This window comes from Triplophysa dalaica, chromosome 4 (assembly GCF_015846415.1).
Source record: "Triplophysa dalaica isolate WHDGS20190420 chromosome 4, ASM1584641v1, whole genome shotgun sequence".
Classification (NCBI taxonomy): domain Eukaryota; kingdom Metazoa; phylum Chordata; class Actinopteri; order Cypriniformes; family Nemacheilidae; genus Triplophysa; species Triplophysa dalaica.
The window spans coordinates 12,747,730-12,767,355 of NC_079545.1; the positions used below are offsets into that span (position 1 = coordinate 12,747,730).

Sequence of the window (19,626 nt, forward strand, 5' to 3'; positions counted from 1 at the left end):
AGCTGAGATAATAATGTTTTTTGTCAAAGATTCCGCCCAGATTACACTCGGAACAATCATTAAAAACCGCTAAAACATATACATTCTAGGTTCTGGGATTCTGTACTTTTTCCCAAAGGTGTGTAATAGTGCCACCTGCTGTATAACAGTACAAACACTGATTGCCGTAAAACTCGTCTTTGGCAGGGAACCGTTTTTTTTTTAAATGACGAGATAACTCGTCAATGGCGGTGAAAGAGTTAATTGTGAGTGTCATAAAGTGCCAACGAAATTGACACTTAAGATGCAAACGTAAGAAAAAACGTACAAAGCAGACTTCTTTGAACTTTCCCGTCCTCTTGTCATCACTGCATAACGGTTTCTGTTTTATAATGGCATTTGTTTTGGGCTTGTTTTTCTATATTTCTGCGATGTGTAGGCAGACACATGTAGCCTGTGTCAGCATAACAGCGTGACTGGTGGGTCTCGAGGGAAAACCATATTTACGCTCGTTCTTCCACCCGTTCATTTATCACTCCCTGTTTCTCTCATCTCAGCACAAACTAATGGCCCTTAACATTTAATTGCTGTATCAAGCGAGCACACACACTTTGTATTATGAAGGGGGCAAACCTCAATGGAGAAGTAACTGCCCCAAATAAAAAGCAGTTCTTTTGGAGAGCGATCTGTAGGTTGGAATTTAGATGGCAGTGTTTGGCTTTGTATGTTTCACGGTCTGTAAATGGCATATTACTTCCCTGTGGTTTTATGCTTATTATCACAATTGCGGTAGTCAACATAATGCAAGAAATAAGCAGAAATACAGTGGGAAAATCCAATGCTAAACAGTTGTTATACTGCCTGTGTTACCCTGGAAGCTAATGATGGTGGCATGAAAATGTAAAGGGATACAGTAGTTCACCCTGAAATTTCTCATCAAAAATGAACGACATAATTTAATCAGAATAAGGTTAGAAGTCATAGAATACTTAGTCGGCACCACCAAACAAAGCAAATGGCAGAGCTCATTTGCTCATACTGTAAATGCTTACTTTTAATAACTTTTCTCTCTCTTTTAACAGGTCTGGCAATGTGGCGGCAGCATGGAGGTCCTTCCGTGTGCTAGAGTGGCACACATCGAACGCACAAAGAAACCCTACAACAATGACATTGACTACTACGCCAAGCGAAACGCATTGAGAGCGGCCGAAGTCTGGATGGATGAGTTTAAGTCCCATGTTTACATGGCCTGGAATATTCCAATGAATGTGAGTTACACTTCCAGCACTCACTTTAACCCAACCTCATTTGTCGAGCCAATGGTTAATGGAAAACAATTGCGGTGATTAATTTTGTCTTGATTAATTTACTGTCGTCATTTACACGAGGCACAATGCACAGTGCGAGATTGTAAATTAAGTTTGGCAACTTGTCAGAGTTGGTTTTAATCTGCACACAATTACCGCTGTCATTTTACAATTCTGTGTTTCCACGGCATTGAAATTAAATGGAGAGCAAATAAACTTCTGCTTTTGATTTTATATTGAAGAATTTGACTGATACTTTTCTCCAAAGCAACCTTCAATGCATTTAGACGTACCGATAATACATTTCTCCACCGATACCGATAGCCGATTATTGAGAGTGATATCTGCCGATATCGATTCTGAAGATTAAATGAATAACTCTTAACTTTCTGAATGTTATTAATTCATATAATAACTACTAATATTGAACATCAAACTGGTGATATATCTGACAGGTTATGACCATCCCTGATCATCTGTTTTTAAACCGATAGCCGATAGTGTGAAAAATTGCTTTTATTGACCGATACCGATTATAAGCCGATATGTCGTTGCATCTCTAATTCGTGCAATACATTTTCACACTTTGTGTGGTCCTTGGGAATCGAATCATTGAATTTGGTATTTCTAGCGCCTCATGATGTACAAACTGAGCTGCAGGAATGCTTGTTTCACACAGATATTGTGTAATTATATGGTATTTCTATCACACTTTTGACCTGGGTAATTTGTGAAAGTGTTGTTCAGTATTAAGCTTAGCTATTATTGTATTCATTTAATAACTTCAATGTAATTTATTTGAATGATTCATGATCTGTTAAAAAACAATGTCTCTCTGAAAGATAAAGCTGGAATAGAGTAATTTATCAAAGCCAGCGCTTAAGCCATTAAAAGGTTTAATTGCTTTGAAGCACTTTAGGAATAGCATTGGACAGTAAATATAATGAGATACTTCACCTTGTAACAAAACTTTTTTAATGGAAAACAAGCACGTAATAGCTTACAGTAACAAGTGAATGTATTCAGTCTGATGCAGTATTACATTCCATACATCTTTATTGTAGTGCATTCATTCCTAATACAACAGTTCCCACATTTTTTTAAGTGGTCATCAGTCCTCATGAATGATAGAAACATACCTGTAAAAACAATTTATTTTTATTTATATCATAGGGCTGATATGATGGGTTGTTTGTTTAATTAACACAAACAAACTTTTATAAAAGTTTTAAAACAAAATTTTATAAAAGTTGTATTCCGCTCATTTTTAAAGTTTAAGTTTCACATGCTGAATATGAAAATCACATTCCTTTTTGTCCCATCGACAGTATTCACATTAATATATTTCGGTGGCCTATTATAACACCTGGTATAACACTAAGCTTAAAAAAACAGTTTAACATGACAGTTACTAAAATACTGTCCTCACGAACCAAGTTCTGGATATAGTCACCCATCAATGCTTCATCCCATCTTCCCTGTGCTACAGAACTTTCTCAAATTTTCTGGGACTGACAATTAGAAAATATAGATTTTTTACAATTCCATTTTTGCAATTATTTTTATTTGCTTTTCAGTTCAACTTAAGTTATGGACAAGCTATTTATTGTTTATGTTGTTTCAAAAGTCAATAAGTAATCATGAAAAATAATAATTGTGATTATAATTTTTGTCATAATGGAGCAGCAGTCGATTGACATCAACTAGCACAGGCTCTTACTTATATGTTTTTATATCATGAGCATGAAGGTTCCTGGTATGAAGGGGCAGGCTGTTTTTTGTTTAGAGGGGGTAATTCCATTTTTAGTAATGAATCTGGACTTACAGACACATGATATCATGGCAATGCACAGGCACTACTTTTTTCACAAGCAGTACTATTATTCGGTGCTGGGACATGAAAGAAAGCGGGTCAGGAAAAAATAAAAAAGTGCTTTATTTTAGAGAACGAATTAGACTTGAGCAAAACATCTACTTTAACGTAACCAAATGTCTGAGATTCTATACAATATTGCATGTACAAAAAAATATGTTTTGAACACTCAGCTACAGTACCAAAGGCCACTAATAGATGCTTTTTGTTCTAAGATTTGTAGACTACCAATTCATCCACACCCTAACCCCTTAAGTACTAATGTGACAACTTTAGAGATTCCGTTTTAAATTCTGAGCGTGTTTCTAAATACCGGCATGCTGTTTTGAAGTTCTTTGTATCAGTCCGCTGTGCATGCTTACATAAGCTCAAGCACTGCTGCGACGCGCTCTTTTTTCATGAGCGATCGCGCAGCATCGAGATGAAAAAATCTCAACTTTTCAGAAAGGCGTGAGCGCATCGCAGGTCATGCGAAAAGAACCAACCAGACAATATAGACAAGATCAATGAAAATGGAGACACAGATGCTCACAGCAAAATTAAATTTAGTAGCCTAATGATTACAATGTATTTTCAGTGGATATAATCCATATATCCTTTGTTTATACCTCCTCATCTCGGCAACTATCGTGGCCCATGGTTGCTTAGCGACAGATGCCAGGATAGTGCCTAGCGTTTTCCACGCGGTTATAAACGCGAAATGTGAATCGGGTCTTAGTGTGTTTCTATCTGAAAATTTACAAAAAGTCTCCACGTGTAAGATGTCTAGTTTTGTAAAAGTCTTGTAGGGTGTTCCAGCCATTAGTCTGGGTATCATACTTTTAAGATTGTACATAATACATGATGATAAAGGCTCCCATTAATAATTAAAAATTTCACTCAAAATGCGTATGTCATTTCAAAATTCCCAAATAACACCTACAAATGAGCATATCTGATTTTTACTTTGTAAAAAAAGCATATTGTGACCCGATGCTGCCAAGCTCAAAAAAGGCAAACTTTGTTATAGTGCGTCTGTACAGATTTCGCTTTAGTCGTTGCAAAAAGCTATTCAATAACTTCAGTAGACAGAGGTCACACTGACTACTTTCAAAAGTGCTTGTCTTGTAAAGCTTGAGAGCTCCATGGGTTCAAAATGCTTTAATGGAAAAGAACAGAAAGATTTTACATCAAAGGATGAACACAGGATGGGTTTGGAACCAAATTAATGCATTTATTGTTTTGTATAAAACAGTGCCTGTGAAATGACTACAAAGTGTCTCTTTGTGTTTATCCAGAACCCGGGAGTGGATTTTGGGGACGTGTCAGAGCGTGTAGCGCTGAGGAAGAAAATGAACTGCAGGAGCTTCCGCTGGTACCTGGAGCATGTCTATCCTGAGATGAGAATCTACAATAACACCATCACTTACGGAGAGGTAATAAAGACACATCAACCTTTTACGCACATTTTAAACCAATAAAACCTTTCACGGGAAGGTTTGTGCTTTCACACACTGTTAGTTTAATGTTTTCATTCTTCTAGAAGAATGTGAACAATTTATCATTCACTTAGATTGAATTGAGCAGATGTTTCAGAACCAAAGCAGCTCTCTTGAATTTAAAGTCGCAGTGTCGAATTTAAGCGTTTAGACACAGATGTTTTATTTAAAGTGACAGTTACACCAGACTTCTCATTCATACGCTTTTGAATGTGGGATGCAAAAAATTGCTGAAGACTAAACTTGCTTGCATGAAAATTAACAAAAATGTCTTTGTTATTTTATTAAAATTGCTGTTACCAGCATGGGTCTAACAGTACAAAAAATGATTCATATTATTAATATATATCGGTTTTATAACAAAAAAATCTATTGCATGTATAAATGAATACTAAAATTCCTTTGTTTTGTACTCACAACAAGCAAAAAGTGGGTTACATCCACATATATCCATTTCCACAAATAACCGTATGATTTTATTATTCACAGATTGAAATGCACAATTTTAGTACGAATTTGCGAAATAGCAGCAACACAACAGAAATGTAAAGATAATTGGTCTCCATAGCAACAATGTAGCAAGCATTGGGATTAGCACCAATTTCCTCATAATGAGATTTAATGAGGCTGCTATTAGCTTTTGAGTGTTAGTGTGTAGTTAGAGGGAGGTGTGTGTGTACTGGTCTTCATCAATGTGTGGGGACCTAACATCCCCACAAAGATAGTTATACCAGTAAATTTTGACCTTGTGGGGACATTTTTCAGGTTGTTTGTGTGATTAATAGGTTTTGGTGTCAGGCTAGAGTTAGGGGATAGAATATATATATAGTATAGCCTGTTAAGGAACGTCCCCATTAAAACATGGAAACCAGTGTGTGTACAAGTATGTGTGTGTGTGTGCATTTGAATTCAACAGGCCTGAATCTCAACTGAAATCGCACAGCATTTTCAATCTGGGAAAGAAAAAATGAGACCTGCATTTTTAAATTGATCCCTGTAACTGCAAGAGTGGAAAATCTATAGTGTCATTGCAATAGTTTGTCTCTGAAAATATCCCTCCGCAAGACCACACATTCAGCACGTCTCTTGCTCTGTCCAGTATTAGGTTTTATGGATACTCAATGCTGTCATCTAACGAACAGGTTTCCACCGGTAAGGCGTGTTCATTTATTATCAAGCTGTAAAAAACACAATTACAACAGAAAAATAATGTTTGTGTTCAGGTTTGACTAAGGTTGATTTCTTGTCCCAAAAAACAAATCTTCAGACTGTCCTCATATATTCAAATATTAAAAAAGAGTTGTGATGTTTTTAGTTGGTTCTTACTAGTATAAAAATCGATCAATTAACAAAATCCTGTACATACAGTACTTAAAAATTGTATCCTGAATGCACATTTGAGTTAACCATTTGAAAGCTTATGCGAATTTCATAAATATAATGTAGCCTAATATCAATTTAGATCTCAACAGTTTTGTGTAATTTAGGGGGTAGTTTATTCAAAAATCAAAATTCTTGTAACTCCAATGTAATTTCTAACCTGTATGACTTTCTTTCTTTAGGGGACCACAAAAGAAGATAGTTTTAATCAAACCTTATTGGCTTCCATTGACTTCCATTGTATGGACACAAAACCACTCAAAATATCTTCTTTTGTGTTCTGCGGAAGAAATAGTTATATACAGGTTTTGAACTTCATTTGACAGAATTCGTTTTTAGGGGTGAACTATATCTTTGAGGGATCTTCTAAATAATATTATTACCTTGGTATGAAAACAACAGAAGTCTATGACCACTGTAGCAGCTTGCATTATAGCATCCCTAGTAGACATCTCAGCTTGGATGAAAGAGCATCACCTCCAGATGAACCCTGCCAAGACAGAACTACTTGTGTTTCCGGCACACTCCACGGTACAACACGATCTCACCTCCCAACTCTGCAATACCACATCATTCCTTCCAAAACAGACAGGAACCTCGGGGTCATATTTGATAAACAGCTGTCCTTCAATAATCACATTGCAAAGACAACACGGTCAAGCCGATATGCCTTTTTCAACATTAGAAAGGTTAGATCCTATCGCACTGAGCATGCGCCATAACTCCTTGTCCAGGCCCTGGTAATCTCAAGGGGGACTACTGCAATGCTCTCCTTGCTGGTCTTCCTGCAAAGGCTATCAAACCTCATGAACGCAGCAGCACGCCTCATCTTCCAACAGCCCAAAAGGGATCATGTGACACCCCTTTTCATCTCTCTCCACTGGCTACCGGTTGAAGCCTGTATCAGATTCAAATCACCAATGCTTGCCTACAGGACTACCACTGGATGTGAACCGGCATACTTTCACACACTCCTACACCCCATCAAGATCCCTGCGTTCACCAACCCAGCGGCGTCTTGTATTCCCGTTCCATAAGGGCAGTAAATCGTTTTCCCGCTCATTCTCCTTCACAACTCCTTGCTTGTGGAACATTCATCCTAACTCAGTCCGATCAACCACATCTCTCACATCATTAAGAAAATCACTTAAAAAACATCTCTTCTGTGAATACTTAACAGACAAAAAAAACACTTACCTTATCTCTTTTTCTCAAAAGGTAGACATGACATGAGATGTCCTCACTATTATAATAACAAACTGTTTTTTTGTGTGTATTTGTTTATCAGGTGCGAAACAGTAAAGCCAGTGGCTACTGCCTTGATCAGGGGTCAGAGGATGATGACAGGGCGATACTCTACCCATGTCACGGCATGTCATCACAGGTTAGTGTGCTCATACTTATTGTTGATATTTTTGGGCTTTTATGCCTTTATTTGACTGGGCAGTAGGGATTTTGAAAGGAAAGGGCAGGGTGGAGTGAGGGGAGTGGTATCAGCACTGGACTTTGAGCTGGGATTCAAACTCAGGTCGCCGGAGGCACAGATGCGCCGTATGTCAGAACACTGATCACATGGCTATTGGCTCCGACACACTTTCAGTTTTAGCTATATTGGAACCTGTGCAGACAGACGGTCCTATTATGTAATTCTATTATTTTTAAAGGCTAAAAGCTTTAATGGTTTTGTTGGGCTACTGTAGAGACAATGTGCCGAATTCCACGTAAGGAGACCCGCCGTGTACTGTATGTAGATAGTTAGGTAGTAAAAACATCGTTTCATTGTGTTAAGTCTTTATAAATCTCTGAAAACATATTTATGTATATTGTATTGCATTTCTATCAATAGATACTCAAAAAAGTACACATTGGACCTTTAAGCCAGTTATCTTTTGACTCTAAACGTATTTGATAGGAACCTTGTAGTAGAGTAGGCGGGGCGAGACTGTGGTTCGAGTCCGGTGAGTAATTGTGAATGAGCGCCAGCTGTGCGCACACCGGGCTCGAATCACGTATGAGATAGGGAGCATAAAAAAGGAACGAACGACCGGACCGTCGAAGAGAGAGGACCGGGCCCGAAGTTATGTTAAGTTTGTATTTATGTTCTTGTGATTTGTATTTATATTTTGTTTGCCGGCGGTCGTCCGTGAGGGGCCGCCGACTGTTTTTATTTCTGTTATTAAATGTTTTGAATGTCTTCCGGTTCCCGACTCCTTCCTTCCATTTTATGGAGATGTATTTCAAAACCTAATGTATGATAGTCTTGATTTGTTTAAAACCCAAATATTAAGATTAGTGGTGGGATTTTCAATGACGGATTCTGAAGCGATCACATTTGGTTACCCTAAATCCTGAATTTGTGGTTACATCATTGCATTTAAATTATATTTATATTCTGGCTAGCAGCCAAGTGTATTCAGCGCATGAAAAGCTGGTTTAATGAAATCAAGTTCAGGACATATGTAACATCAGTCTGGGGAAAATAAATGTGTCATTTCCACCAGCGCAAACCCACTTGATGTGATTTGCGAGAATTAAATGAGATTTGTAATTGAAACATGTCCTTTCAACCTCAATATAGACTTAGCTCGTGTTGGTGGTGCATTGCGCCATTGTCTGGAGACAGACAGCAGCTTGGAGTAGAATTACCCAAAGATCGTATCTCAATTTCCGTAGTTGCCTGCCCATGACTGCATGCCTGCTGGGCAAAACAGTGGATTCTTTTTCATAAGTCTTTGGTTTAGATGTGACTGCAGTGTTTGATATTTTCATTTATTTGGAATAAATAGATATGAAATAATCAAACAACTGACCTTTGACTCTGCGCCATGACCTCGTTGTCATCCGTGCACAATAGAGGCATAATCCAGTGAACAGTTTGAAATACAATCTATTTCTCTCTGGCACGCACTCTAAACCAATGACAGTCCTAGTCCATAATCCAAGCCTGAGGGAAATAAAGCAATTGAAGTGTATTCCCATTGTATCGTCAAATTACAATAAAGGCTGGTTTTACTGGATACATCTAAGCCTCATTTTGTTCGTTTTTTCATCTCCCTCCCCAAAGACAAATTTTAAAGAAACAATTTATGCCCATGTGCCTTAGTAATAATAAACCACACAAATCATTTAATCAGTCCTTTATTTATGCATTAATGAATTTTAATATGAAACATTTTTGCACTCATTCAAAAGTTTTACAAAGATATTCATGTACTTTTTTTAGAAATTGATATTTCTCAACTCAATATGCTGTGTTGATTTAAAGCTTTGTTTTATAAATTGTTAGTAAGTGTTTAGCCTGCTTTAGGCTTTACACATGTATAATTATGTAAATTTTGCTCTTTGGTTAAGTTCCGAGCTTGTATTTCATAGTTCCATCAATAATTATTGTACAAATACTTTCTCAAATTAAAGAGCTTATTTTCCAAAACAAATAACTCTGTTTTAAAAATGTTCAAAAAATGTGGGTTTTTTTTATTTATTATCGTGTTTTTAGTTGTATTCTTTTGAGTTTTTATTACTTAATCAACCTCGACTTGATTATTGTTCATTGAAACGCACAATAAAAAAAAACCTGAGTTATCATGTTTTTGCAAATTAACTCTTCAATTCTGCTTTTAAAAACGACATGACCCACGGCTTACTCACGGAGATACTGTGCCTATTTAAAATGGACCTTGTCTCCTATTTGTCATTCTTTCAACACAAACCCTGTAGTGGCGTCCCCGTGAATCAGTCTGCGTGTGGTCGTATAAGTGAATCTGTATCTTGTGAACTGGAATCAGGTTGCAGTATGCGTAAAGATGAGCTCGCTCTATTGTCCTAATGCTATTTTCACCTCGGTCAACGGACAATTACCCTCGCTTCTATAGATTAACTTGACACAATAGAGCAAGCTTGACTTCCATTGAATTTCAGCTTGTACTTCATTAGATTTTGATGACCTTGGGATATGATATCTCAAAGATTGACTTTCAGATGAATTATTGACCTGTGTTATTCGGTACGGTGTACTTACTGTAATAGGTAGCCGTTATCTTATTTTAATCTTTCCAGATGTCAGAGTATTAAGTATTGTGAAATTAGTGCTAAAATGATGTGTGCTTTGCGATATAAAGATGATCGTATAGGAAAGTACTGTGGTTACTTGTGTTATGTGATTTTAACAATGACCAAATTTCTACTTATATCACCAAACAGGCTTATGAAGTTTATTAACAACATCATGGAGTAGTTATTGCACTGCTTCTATTCCTCAAACCATCTTGTTTGGGTTGTTCTAAAACTTAAGTATTACATTTCTGTATTTAATTTAGTTATATTTTAGTTTTTTGCAAACTTTCTATGTTACATTACTCTTCCACATTCTTCTTGTCGATTTACAATTATTAATTGATGAAATGTAACCATTTTGTAATTAAAATATATGTGTATTGAATTCAAATTCATTCTCTATTACATCTTTGTATTTTTAAAGAGATTTACCAAAAAAAAGGAAATTCTATCATCATTTACTCACCCTCAAATTGTTACAAACCTGTATAGATTTATGTTTTATGCTGAACACGAAGAAAGATATTTTGGAGTGTTTTTAAGCAAACCATTTTCTTTACTTCCATAGTAAGAAAACCACTATAGTCGGTGGTGCCTCAACAGCGTTTTCCCACATTCTTCAAAATATCATCTTTTGTATTAAACAGAACAAAGAAATGTATACAAGTTTGGAACCACTCGAGGGTTAGAAAATAATGTCAGAATATAATTTTTATCGCTTTAAATTGTGACCGGTCTTTTCTTTTTATTTAACCATCTATTGCCAACTTTAAATTGTTTATATGTCACGTTTTGTGTTGGTGCTCATACAAAGCTAGAAAAAAAACAAGATTTACATGTTATGGCAACAGCACGCTTAAAACAGCTTATTAAAATTAGGCAAAACTTAATCTGGTTTTAACAGATTTCTTTAATTGTAAGCTTTACAGTAGGAAAAACATCCATTGCGGCATTCTGTACATCATATAGTCCCTTTTCTGGCCGGTTCAGATGTTTTACGCATGTTTTGCCATTTCATTTCAGCTGGCTAGGTACACCACCGAAGGCTTGCTGCAGTTAGGACCCCTGGGGTCCACCACATTTCTGCCTGACACAAAATGCCTAGTAGATGATGGCAGGGGAAAGACTCCAAGCTTGAAAAAATGTGATGCTGTTACCAGGTCCTCCCAGAGGCTTTGGGATTTTACACAGGTAAGAAAAACTTGTATGCACTTATGCCGGATTAATATTTATTAGTTTACTTTCCGCTTCATATAAATATTTAATGCCGTACTTCAGACTAAAAAATATCACTTTATTCCCCTAATGAAGCTTGCTAACATCAAAGAGAAACATTTCTTTTAAAATAAACACAAAATGTTTTAGAAAGTAAATGGATTTAAAGTGGATGCTGTTTCTTTGTTAAAAACAGCCAGCTGGTCATGATAAATGAGCAGGCATGGAAAATATATAAACACAGTTTCAGGGAACTGTGATTACTAATCTTGGAGAAATCATTCATGGAAAAACTAATTTGAAAAAACATAATTTGAAAAGTTGCCTTAATTTTTTTAATTGTATTAAATTGGCTTCATAATTTAAATTGACATTATATTAACCTGTTAAAAATCTAGTTGTATTTAATAACCTAATTTTATCACTTATGTGCAATACAACTAGATTTTTCAAAGTCTAATTTAAGTTTTAAATAAGTTCAAGTTTAATATACGTTTATTATAATATGAGTTAATATAAGTTTAATTACAAGATTAATAGAAGACAATTTTGTTCAACTTAAAAAGGTTTTTAATATGAAATAGGTAAAAATAGTGCAATGAGATATTTTATGGCACAGATAACTATAATCTAAAAACATTGAAACAATTACAACATTAAGTTTTAATAAATTGTAAGCCTATTCTATAGTACTTAAAAATTTAAGGCAGCAAAAAATTACAGTGTGCTCATTATATGCGCTATATCTCGTAAACTATTTATAAAAATCTCTATCCAGCAAACAGAAATTCTTGGACTAGAGAGTAGAGAGTTCATATATTTTCAAAATGTATTTCGGCAAATGCATTTATGATGCTGAATATTTGTTTCTCAGAATGGCCCCATCATAAGTCGAGACACAGGGCGCTGTTTGGAGGTCGAAATGTCCAAAGAGGCAAACTTCGGTCTGCGGCTGGTGGTCCAGAGGTGCTCGGGGCAGAAGTGGATGATTCGAAATTGGATAAAACACCCCAGACACTGAGGACCATCTTACCTCACAGGCTCCCTGTGCTGGAGAGTAGCCATAGACTCGAACCCTGAGTCAGAGGTTAAGAGCAGAACTCACGTGAGGAGCGTTGTTAGCTCCAGGACCCATTTTCAGGGTAAAACACTTTCAATAGAAACGTCTAAAGATGAAATAGAATCTTTGGACGTGGGCGAGAGGCTGAACCAGAAAGCTATAATTACAGGGAAAAGACTTGCTGTCTTATCGCTTGTCGAAAACTCTTAGTGAGTCCACTGTACAGACTTCTGGTATACCCCAGCTTTCAATTTTGTCAAGCTGTCTTAGTGAAACTCAGAGAGTAATATTCAAAAGAGTTGAAGATAAACAAAGAGCGAGCAAACTTTGCGAACCCCTCTGTGTAAAGTCTTGAGTTTTATTTCTTATCAATTGCCATATCAACACGTATTTCTTCAGGCTGTGAATTGCTTTGGATAATTTAATATCCGTGTTGAAACTTCAAATGTATATCCCAAGTGCTACGAGAAAAGAAAGTAGTTTAGACTTTAATCTGACACAGTAGTTGCATTTTCTTTCCTGGTTCTTCTTTTTTTGCTAATGCACAACAAAACCATGTGTTCACCCAAGAACTCATGTGCCTTTCTCCATCACAACAGGGAATGTTTATCCCTAAGCATGTACAAACTGTTTGATTTGAAATTAATGAAATGTAAATATAATGTTAAGAGGTCTTATTATAGATACATGTTGTAAAATACTCAAAATGCGATAATCCAGGATAATCAAAGTAATAAAACATTTTTTTTTGTACAATGTTGCTTATTGTGTTTTGTTTTAGCAAAATACACTGGAATACGTGATTCTGATTGTATGATGCAGCAGTCTGATATTTTTCAGTAACCACCCTGTCAAAAGAGCATCCTTATCGCCAGGGTTTAATTTTTACAATAACCAACGTTCTGTACATTTACATTTACATTTAGTAGACACTTTTATCCAAAGCTACTTACATTGCTTTTTCCTATACATTTTATATAGGTATTTGCATTCCCCTGGGATTGAACCCACAGTCTTGCTTTGTTAACGCAATGCTCTTACCACTGAGCTACAGGAAAGCATAAGTTTTACCTTTGATTGTTTCATTTTGATGAAAGATTTTGAAGACAAGAAAAAATGTGCACAATTAAGTCATTCAGAATGACAGCACAAATATATATTGATTTTAAAAGGATTCATTTTGATTTGCAACTTGACATGCTAAAAATCATTAACTAGAAGCTTCACACAAAGAGGCCAAAATGATACCGGTAAATATATATGTTTATTGCTCCAATTTACACTCACTTTCATTGCAAAAAAATGTGTCCCATACACACCCAGAGCTCTGAAGTCTTCCCAGAACTCAGCGGCCACTCCTTTCCTCCTAAATCTCACCCATTTAAAAGTGTTATTGGTTTTCATTGATATATTCACAGCTTTCTCATTTACCCTGAAAGCCACTTCATCTTTTCTCTCCAGCATGTATATATTTCGAGAAAGTATGCCCTGGCCAGGCTCATCAGAAAAAAGACAAGGAATCCATCTGTAAGTGCTTGGACCACCTGTGTGTACTTGAGGCATTTTTTAATTTGCTTTCAAGCTTGTTTACAAGGAGAGATCACTGAAACCTGCTCAGCCGGGCTTCAGGTGTTCGGCTCAAATGAGTTGATAAAGAACAAGCATCCACTGAAGTACGAGAAGAAGATCTTATTCAAAACTACACCAGAGAGAACAGACAAATTCGCCGCTGATCTGTGAATAGCAGCCGTGTGGTGCAATGCTTTTGCTTATGCTAAAAGCTCTTCACACATTATTCTCAGTGATGAAGTCATAGGAGGAAACGCACAGGGAGTTAGCTTCAGTGAATCATTTCTCCATCTGCTTCCTTTACAATGACCTAATGTATTCTGGAGCCCACTGAGTACTGCAATTCTGAGACATGTGCTGAAGAGATGCTGATGAGAGTTTTGTGCAGTGATTACTAGGGTATGTGTGCCACAAAATGGGGTGATACTTAAGATTGTTGCAGGGGGTACAGGCAGGATTTTGCTTTGTTAAACCTATACAGAAGCTTTCAACTTTTAAACTTATTTAGTTGTTTGTTTGTTTAATATTATTATGTATATAGATTTTATATATTTTTTATTAGTATCTTTACACATTACCTTTTGAATTTTTTTTTATTAATAATATGTTTTTATATTATAGAAATAGATATTATAGACGGTTTCAAAGAAACAACGTAAACAAACATAACTGCGTATATGCACGTTCATGGACTGCCTTCCTGTACACATTCGCAAATAATAAAGTGCCTGTAGATTATTTCTGATAACAAGCAAAAGAAAACGAGAAAAACGTTACTTGGCTAAACTTGACTCTTCAATATTTTTCATTTAGACTCCGATACCAAGCTCAAATAGATGTCAATAGATACGATTTCTTTAAATGTGAAAAAATGACAGGACCTATTTAACTTTTTTATTTATATTACAAAATGAGCATACAACAAAATTCAACAAATTGTTTATTTAACACAACTTTTATACAATAAAATTATAATATTATATTATATTAATAGACTATTGTACGGTCCATATACTGTAGTACATTATTATAGCATGTATATAGGATGAGACAAAAGGTTTTTAATTATTGAGCTGTCAAGGTTCTTCCGATTATGCAGTTGGGATTTCGATTTGAAGATCCTTGACCCGATGAGATTTTCTATCCCAATTACACGAATAATGATACCATTATTTCAGGAAAAACACGTCGTTCTTACCCCGTCGGACCACTCAGACAAACAGCTGTTTTCTGAAACCTCCATCGAGTCGCAATGTTTAGTCTTCAGGGAAATCACCCTGCGAATATATTACTCCGGGATAGGAGATGGCTGTATGCCATTTTTTACAACCACCATATGTTGTATCTACTACCTGACAAGTATTAATAAAACTGGCGTCCACCTGAATACACCGGTCTTTGGGACTGCTCTTTGTTTATGTTAACAAGAAGATGCAAATACTGTTATAAATATATTTTATAAATACAAAATACATTTTGGCTAAATGGAACTTATGTCAAGGACTGTAAATACTTTTTTAGTACCCAGTTAGTTTCAAACAAATAAGTTCTATTCAGACAGATTTGACCTTTTACATAAAAACACACTTGCTAAATGTGCCTTCTCAGTGCTTAAATTGAAGAGGGGCTGGAGGGATCCGTGACCCCCCATAAGATATTAGGGATAAGAAGTAAAAAATAGACTTAGGGGGTTCCCTCAGTTATTTTCATTTGAGTTAAAATGACGATGACAAATGTGATTAAATTCATGCAATGGATATGGTAAATTTCGTGAATTTATTATTTACAATCATTTATATTAAGTTTGTTATGGGCTACTTTTCATGTCTCTCTCCCTTGTCTTAAGGCCGCTCAGTGCAGGATATCGTTGACATGACTGCTTGATTGGGGTCGCTCCATCAAAGCTAACTTCAGCTAAAAAACGGAAAATAATAAACCTCCACTCGCAGTCGGGATGAGGAGGCTTACCGACAACACTAACACTCAGACTGTCGATCTTGTTATAATTAATATTTTTAATATCTAGTTAACTAGATTTCTTGCATTTAATCAAGTCTTTTGGAACAAACATTATTATCACAAAGTTTCAATCATCCAGTTGTTTTTAGGGAAAATAGTAAATACTACATTGGTAAATAATGCTAGAATTATTCTGTTGGACGTACACTACTGTTCAAAGGTCACTTCTGTTCACCAAACCTCATATGATCCAAAATACAGTAAAAGAATCCTGTTATTTTATGTAAGCCTGTTTTTAATAAATAGTAAATAGTTATGCATATTATTATCAGATATATTGTGTATTTTGTATAAATTGTACATTGCGAGACTAACCCCCACCAAAAAAAAGTCTTATGGGGGACCACCCATGAAATATGATTGAAAATGTCTTCAAATCTGAAACTGTTTATTTTTTAAGTACGAACAAACTAATTTATTGTGATGTCTGGCCTCGACAGGATTAAGGCAAAAGCCGTAAAATGATAACGTTTCGCTCGCTCCCAGCATTGTTAAACATAGAGGACAAAATGAGAGAAACATCTTTCAATTTACCCTGAGAGCCCTGTTATCGGTTCACATTTTTGACAAGGGCAACTGCCCTCACGGTACAAGAGACTGGAAACTGATGTATGACGTACGTTATGCATTCCCTTCTCTGACACTCAGGATAAATCGCAGGAGAAACTCATGAGGAGATTTGAAGAGAAGGGCAGTGCGGCAATACTATAGAGAACACGGTTAGGACGAGACAAGCAGGTCAATGTTCCTGTCTTTGACCTGAGGAATTTCCAGCTTGATCTCACAGAAAATCTTAATGATTTTAAGAGGTGGATAATAAGTGTGAATTTGTATAATGTGCCGGTTTGTTTATTGTGGCGTTAAGACATTAAGGCATCTGTTTTAAAAAGATTTGTAATGTGAAAGAATTACGAAAGTAAAGAACAGGATAAAAGTCTCTTTTTCGTTTCTTATAACATACACAGTTGACATTCAATTGCTCTTGTTGTGTATTGTGTGCCAAGTGTTGGTCTTGAACGAGCACTTTCAACATAATTTTGAACGCTGTAGGTGGTCCACAAGAACTGTCCTCAGACCAGCGGGTAAAGTCGTGTTATAAAGATGAGCATGTGTGACAACTGCTGAGACTGAACAGCTTGCAGAAACTGTAATGAGTTCTCCAGAGGAGAGAGAGAGAGAGAGAGAGAGACTGTTTCAAGACACAATTAAGACGAGCCCCTGTGTGTGTGTGTGTGTGCGTGTGTGTGTGTGTGTGTGTATGTGTTTTTCTACGTACCTGAGAGATTACGACAATAATATAGTAGGAACAGTAAACATTTAGCTGTTTACAGCTTAGATGAACTCATATATGAAAGATTCATGAGACAAATAGCAATTTGGTATATCACACATTTACTGTATGTAAATTTATTGTGGTAAATGATAGTAATCAGCAATAGAAACACGGGACAGGCTTTTGTTTTAAACATACATTTTACATCATTTATAAACAAGATGGTCCTTTTCCTCCAGGGAAAAAAATATCTGATTCCATCTTTCTTTCTCAGTAGGTCACAGTCATTGTCTGGTGTCCAAGGAAGTTGTCCTTCAATCGACCTTTACATTTTCCGGCTTCCTCCAGTTCGACTGTTTTGTCTTACAGTGCTTTAGCATTCACTGTTTAACCTGCAATAAACCTTCATACATTTTAAGATATTATACCTCAGATCAGGGGGCACGGTGGCTTAGTGGTTAGCACGTTCGCCTCACACCTCCAAGGTTGGGGGTTCGATTCCCGCTTCCGACTTGTGTGTGTGTGGAGTTTGCATGTTCTCCCCGTGCCTCGGGGGGTTCCTCCGGGTACTCCGGTTTCCTCCCCTGGTCCAAAGACATGCATGGTAGGTTGATTGGCATCTCTGGAAAAATTGTCCGTGGGTTGTGAGTGCGTGAGTGAGTGAGTGTGTGTGTGTGCCCTGCGATGGGTTGGCACTCCATCCAGGGTGTATCCTGCCTTGATGCCCGATGACTCCTGAGATAGGCACAGGCTCCCCGTGACCCGAGGTAGTTCGGATAAGCGGTAGAAAATGGATGGATGGATACCTCAGATCCTCACATCTCTGCACAGGCTCCCTGCAGTTGCTGAGATTAGTTTTAAGTCTGTGGACAGTCGATGACATGTTCTTATCAACTTTGATCAAATCGTCTAGACTGTTTTGATGTAAAGCAGAAGGTTCTCTTACTTTCCTCGGTTGACTGAACACTCTTGAAAAACAAACTTCAGGATTCATAGAAGAACCATTTTCGGCTGTATGGTCCCAAAAAGAACCTTCAAGGAACATTTCTGTTGCAGACTACAAATAGTTGAGAAATACATGGTCCTTTGAAGAATTTTTGACTGAATAGCTCATAAATTGTTATTTTATAGCATCACTGTGACACTCTTTATTTATCTTTATTATAGCATGGAACTTTCTCATTGGTCTTTGGTCTTGATACTCTTCACCTATTAAAGTTATCATCACAAATTAAATAATAATATATAAAATAATACAAATTGATACATTTAATTTATTATAATAAACTAATGCAAATTAAATTTTATTTATTTATTCATTCAAATGAATGTGTGAATGAATGTGTAAATGAAGAAATAAAAAGCTTATGTATGTCGCTGTGGAAAGGGGGGCGTGGTCTCGAGCGGTCTGCGGCAGAGGGGCGTGTCGGGAGTATGACGGTGAGTAAGCAGATCAACGCTAGAGTGAAATCACCTGCTTCTTGTTCTAGTAATTGGCGAGGAGACGCATTTAAGGCACGACAAAGGAGAAGAGAAGGGAGAGAGAAACCAGGCTGGGAAAGCGCACATCGACGGACCGAGAGAGACAAGGTGTCTAGGAGTGTCCGAGCAAAAGGAAAGATTCGTCACAACCAAAGAGATTGTGTTATTGAGTGAGCGGGTCTACAACCCGGAAGTATTGTAGTAAATAAAAAGATTCTTACGCTTTCCCAGCGCCGCCGACTCCGCCTCCTTTCTTCCTCAAGCCTGAACCTTGTTACAGTGGTGCCGAAACCCGGGAGAAAGGAAGGACCGCCTCCAACATGCAGAGTCCCCCCTCAGGATCGCCGTTCGCGGAGGTCATCAGCTCTCTTGCCGGCCTCCATCAGGAACATCATCAGGCCCTGTTGGCCCTTCGAGAAGACCAAGAGAGACGGTTCCAGTCTCTCGTAAAAACCCAACAGGAGGACCGTGATGCGTTCCGGAGCTGGTTGGGCCAGGAGCAAGGCATTCCCCTACCAACTGGATCCCCGACCATACCGCTGCACAAGATGGGAGCCCAGGACGAGCCAGAAGCCTTCCTCGAGTTGTTCGAGAGGTCCGCAGAACTGTCAGGTTGGCAGCAGGACGCATGGGCTGCCCGTCTCATCCCGCTCCTGTCCGGAGAAGCCCAGATGGCCGCCCAACAACTCCCCATCGAGAACCTGCTGAAGTATGCGGACCTCAAAAAGGCTATTCTCGAGCGAGTGGGTCGGAGTCCTGAGCAGCATCGGCAGCGGTTCCGGTCTCTGGAGTTCGGGGATTGGACACAGCCTTTTGCCTTTGCTCACCAGCTCCGGGATGCCTGCCGCAGATGGCTGATGACCGACGCCAGCACCGTCGAGACCATCATCGACCAGGTGACGTTGGAGCAGTTTGTGGCGAGGTTACCCAGGAAAACC

The 19,626-nt window shown here is 37.4% G+C and overlaps 1 protein-coding gene across 1 annotated transcript in view; it reads left to right on the plus strand.

Annotated features, from left to right (window-relative positions):
* The window catches only part of galnt9 (polypeptide N-acetylgalactosaminyltransferase 9), an 82,646-nt gene extending 69,569 nt beyond the window's left edge, over nucleotides 1-13,077 (plus strand). Inside the window, exons 7-11 of the mRNA XM_056746896.1 lie at nucleotides 1,062-1,247; nucleotides 4,437-4,574; nucleotides 7,306-7,401; nucleotides 11,094-11,261; nucleotides 12,160-13,077. Of these exons, the coding sequence (XP_056602874.1) occupies nucleotides 1,062-1,247; nucleotides 4,437-4,574; nucleotides 7,306-7,401; nucleotides 11,094-11,261; nucleotides 12,160-12,306 (735 nt within the window). The 3' untranslated portion in view covers nucleotides 12,307-13,077. The remainder of the gene's footprint in view (nucleotides 1-1,061; nucleotides 1,248-4,436; nucleotides 4,575-7,305; nucleotides 7,402-11,093; nucleotides 11,262-12,159) is intronic.
* The last annotated feature ends 6,549 nt before the right edge of the window (nucleotides 13,078-19,626 follow it).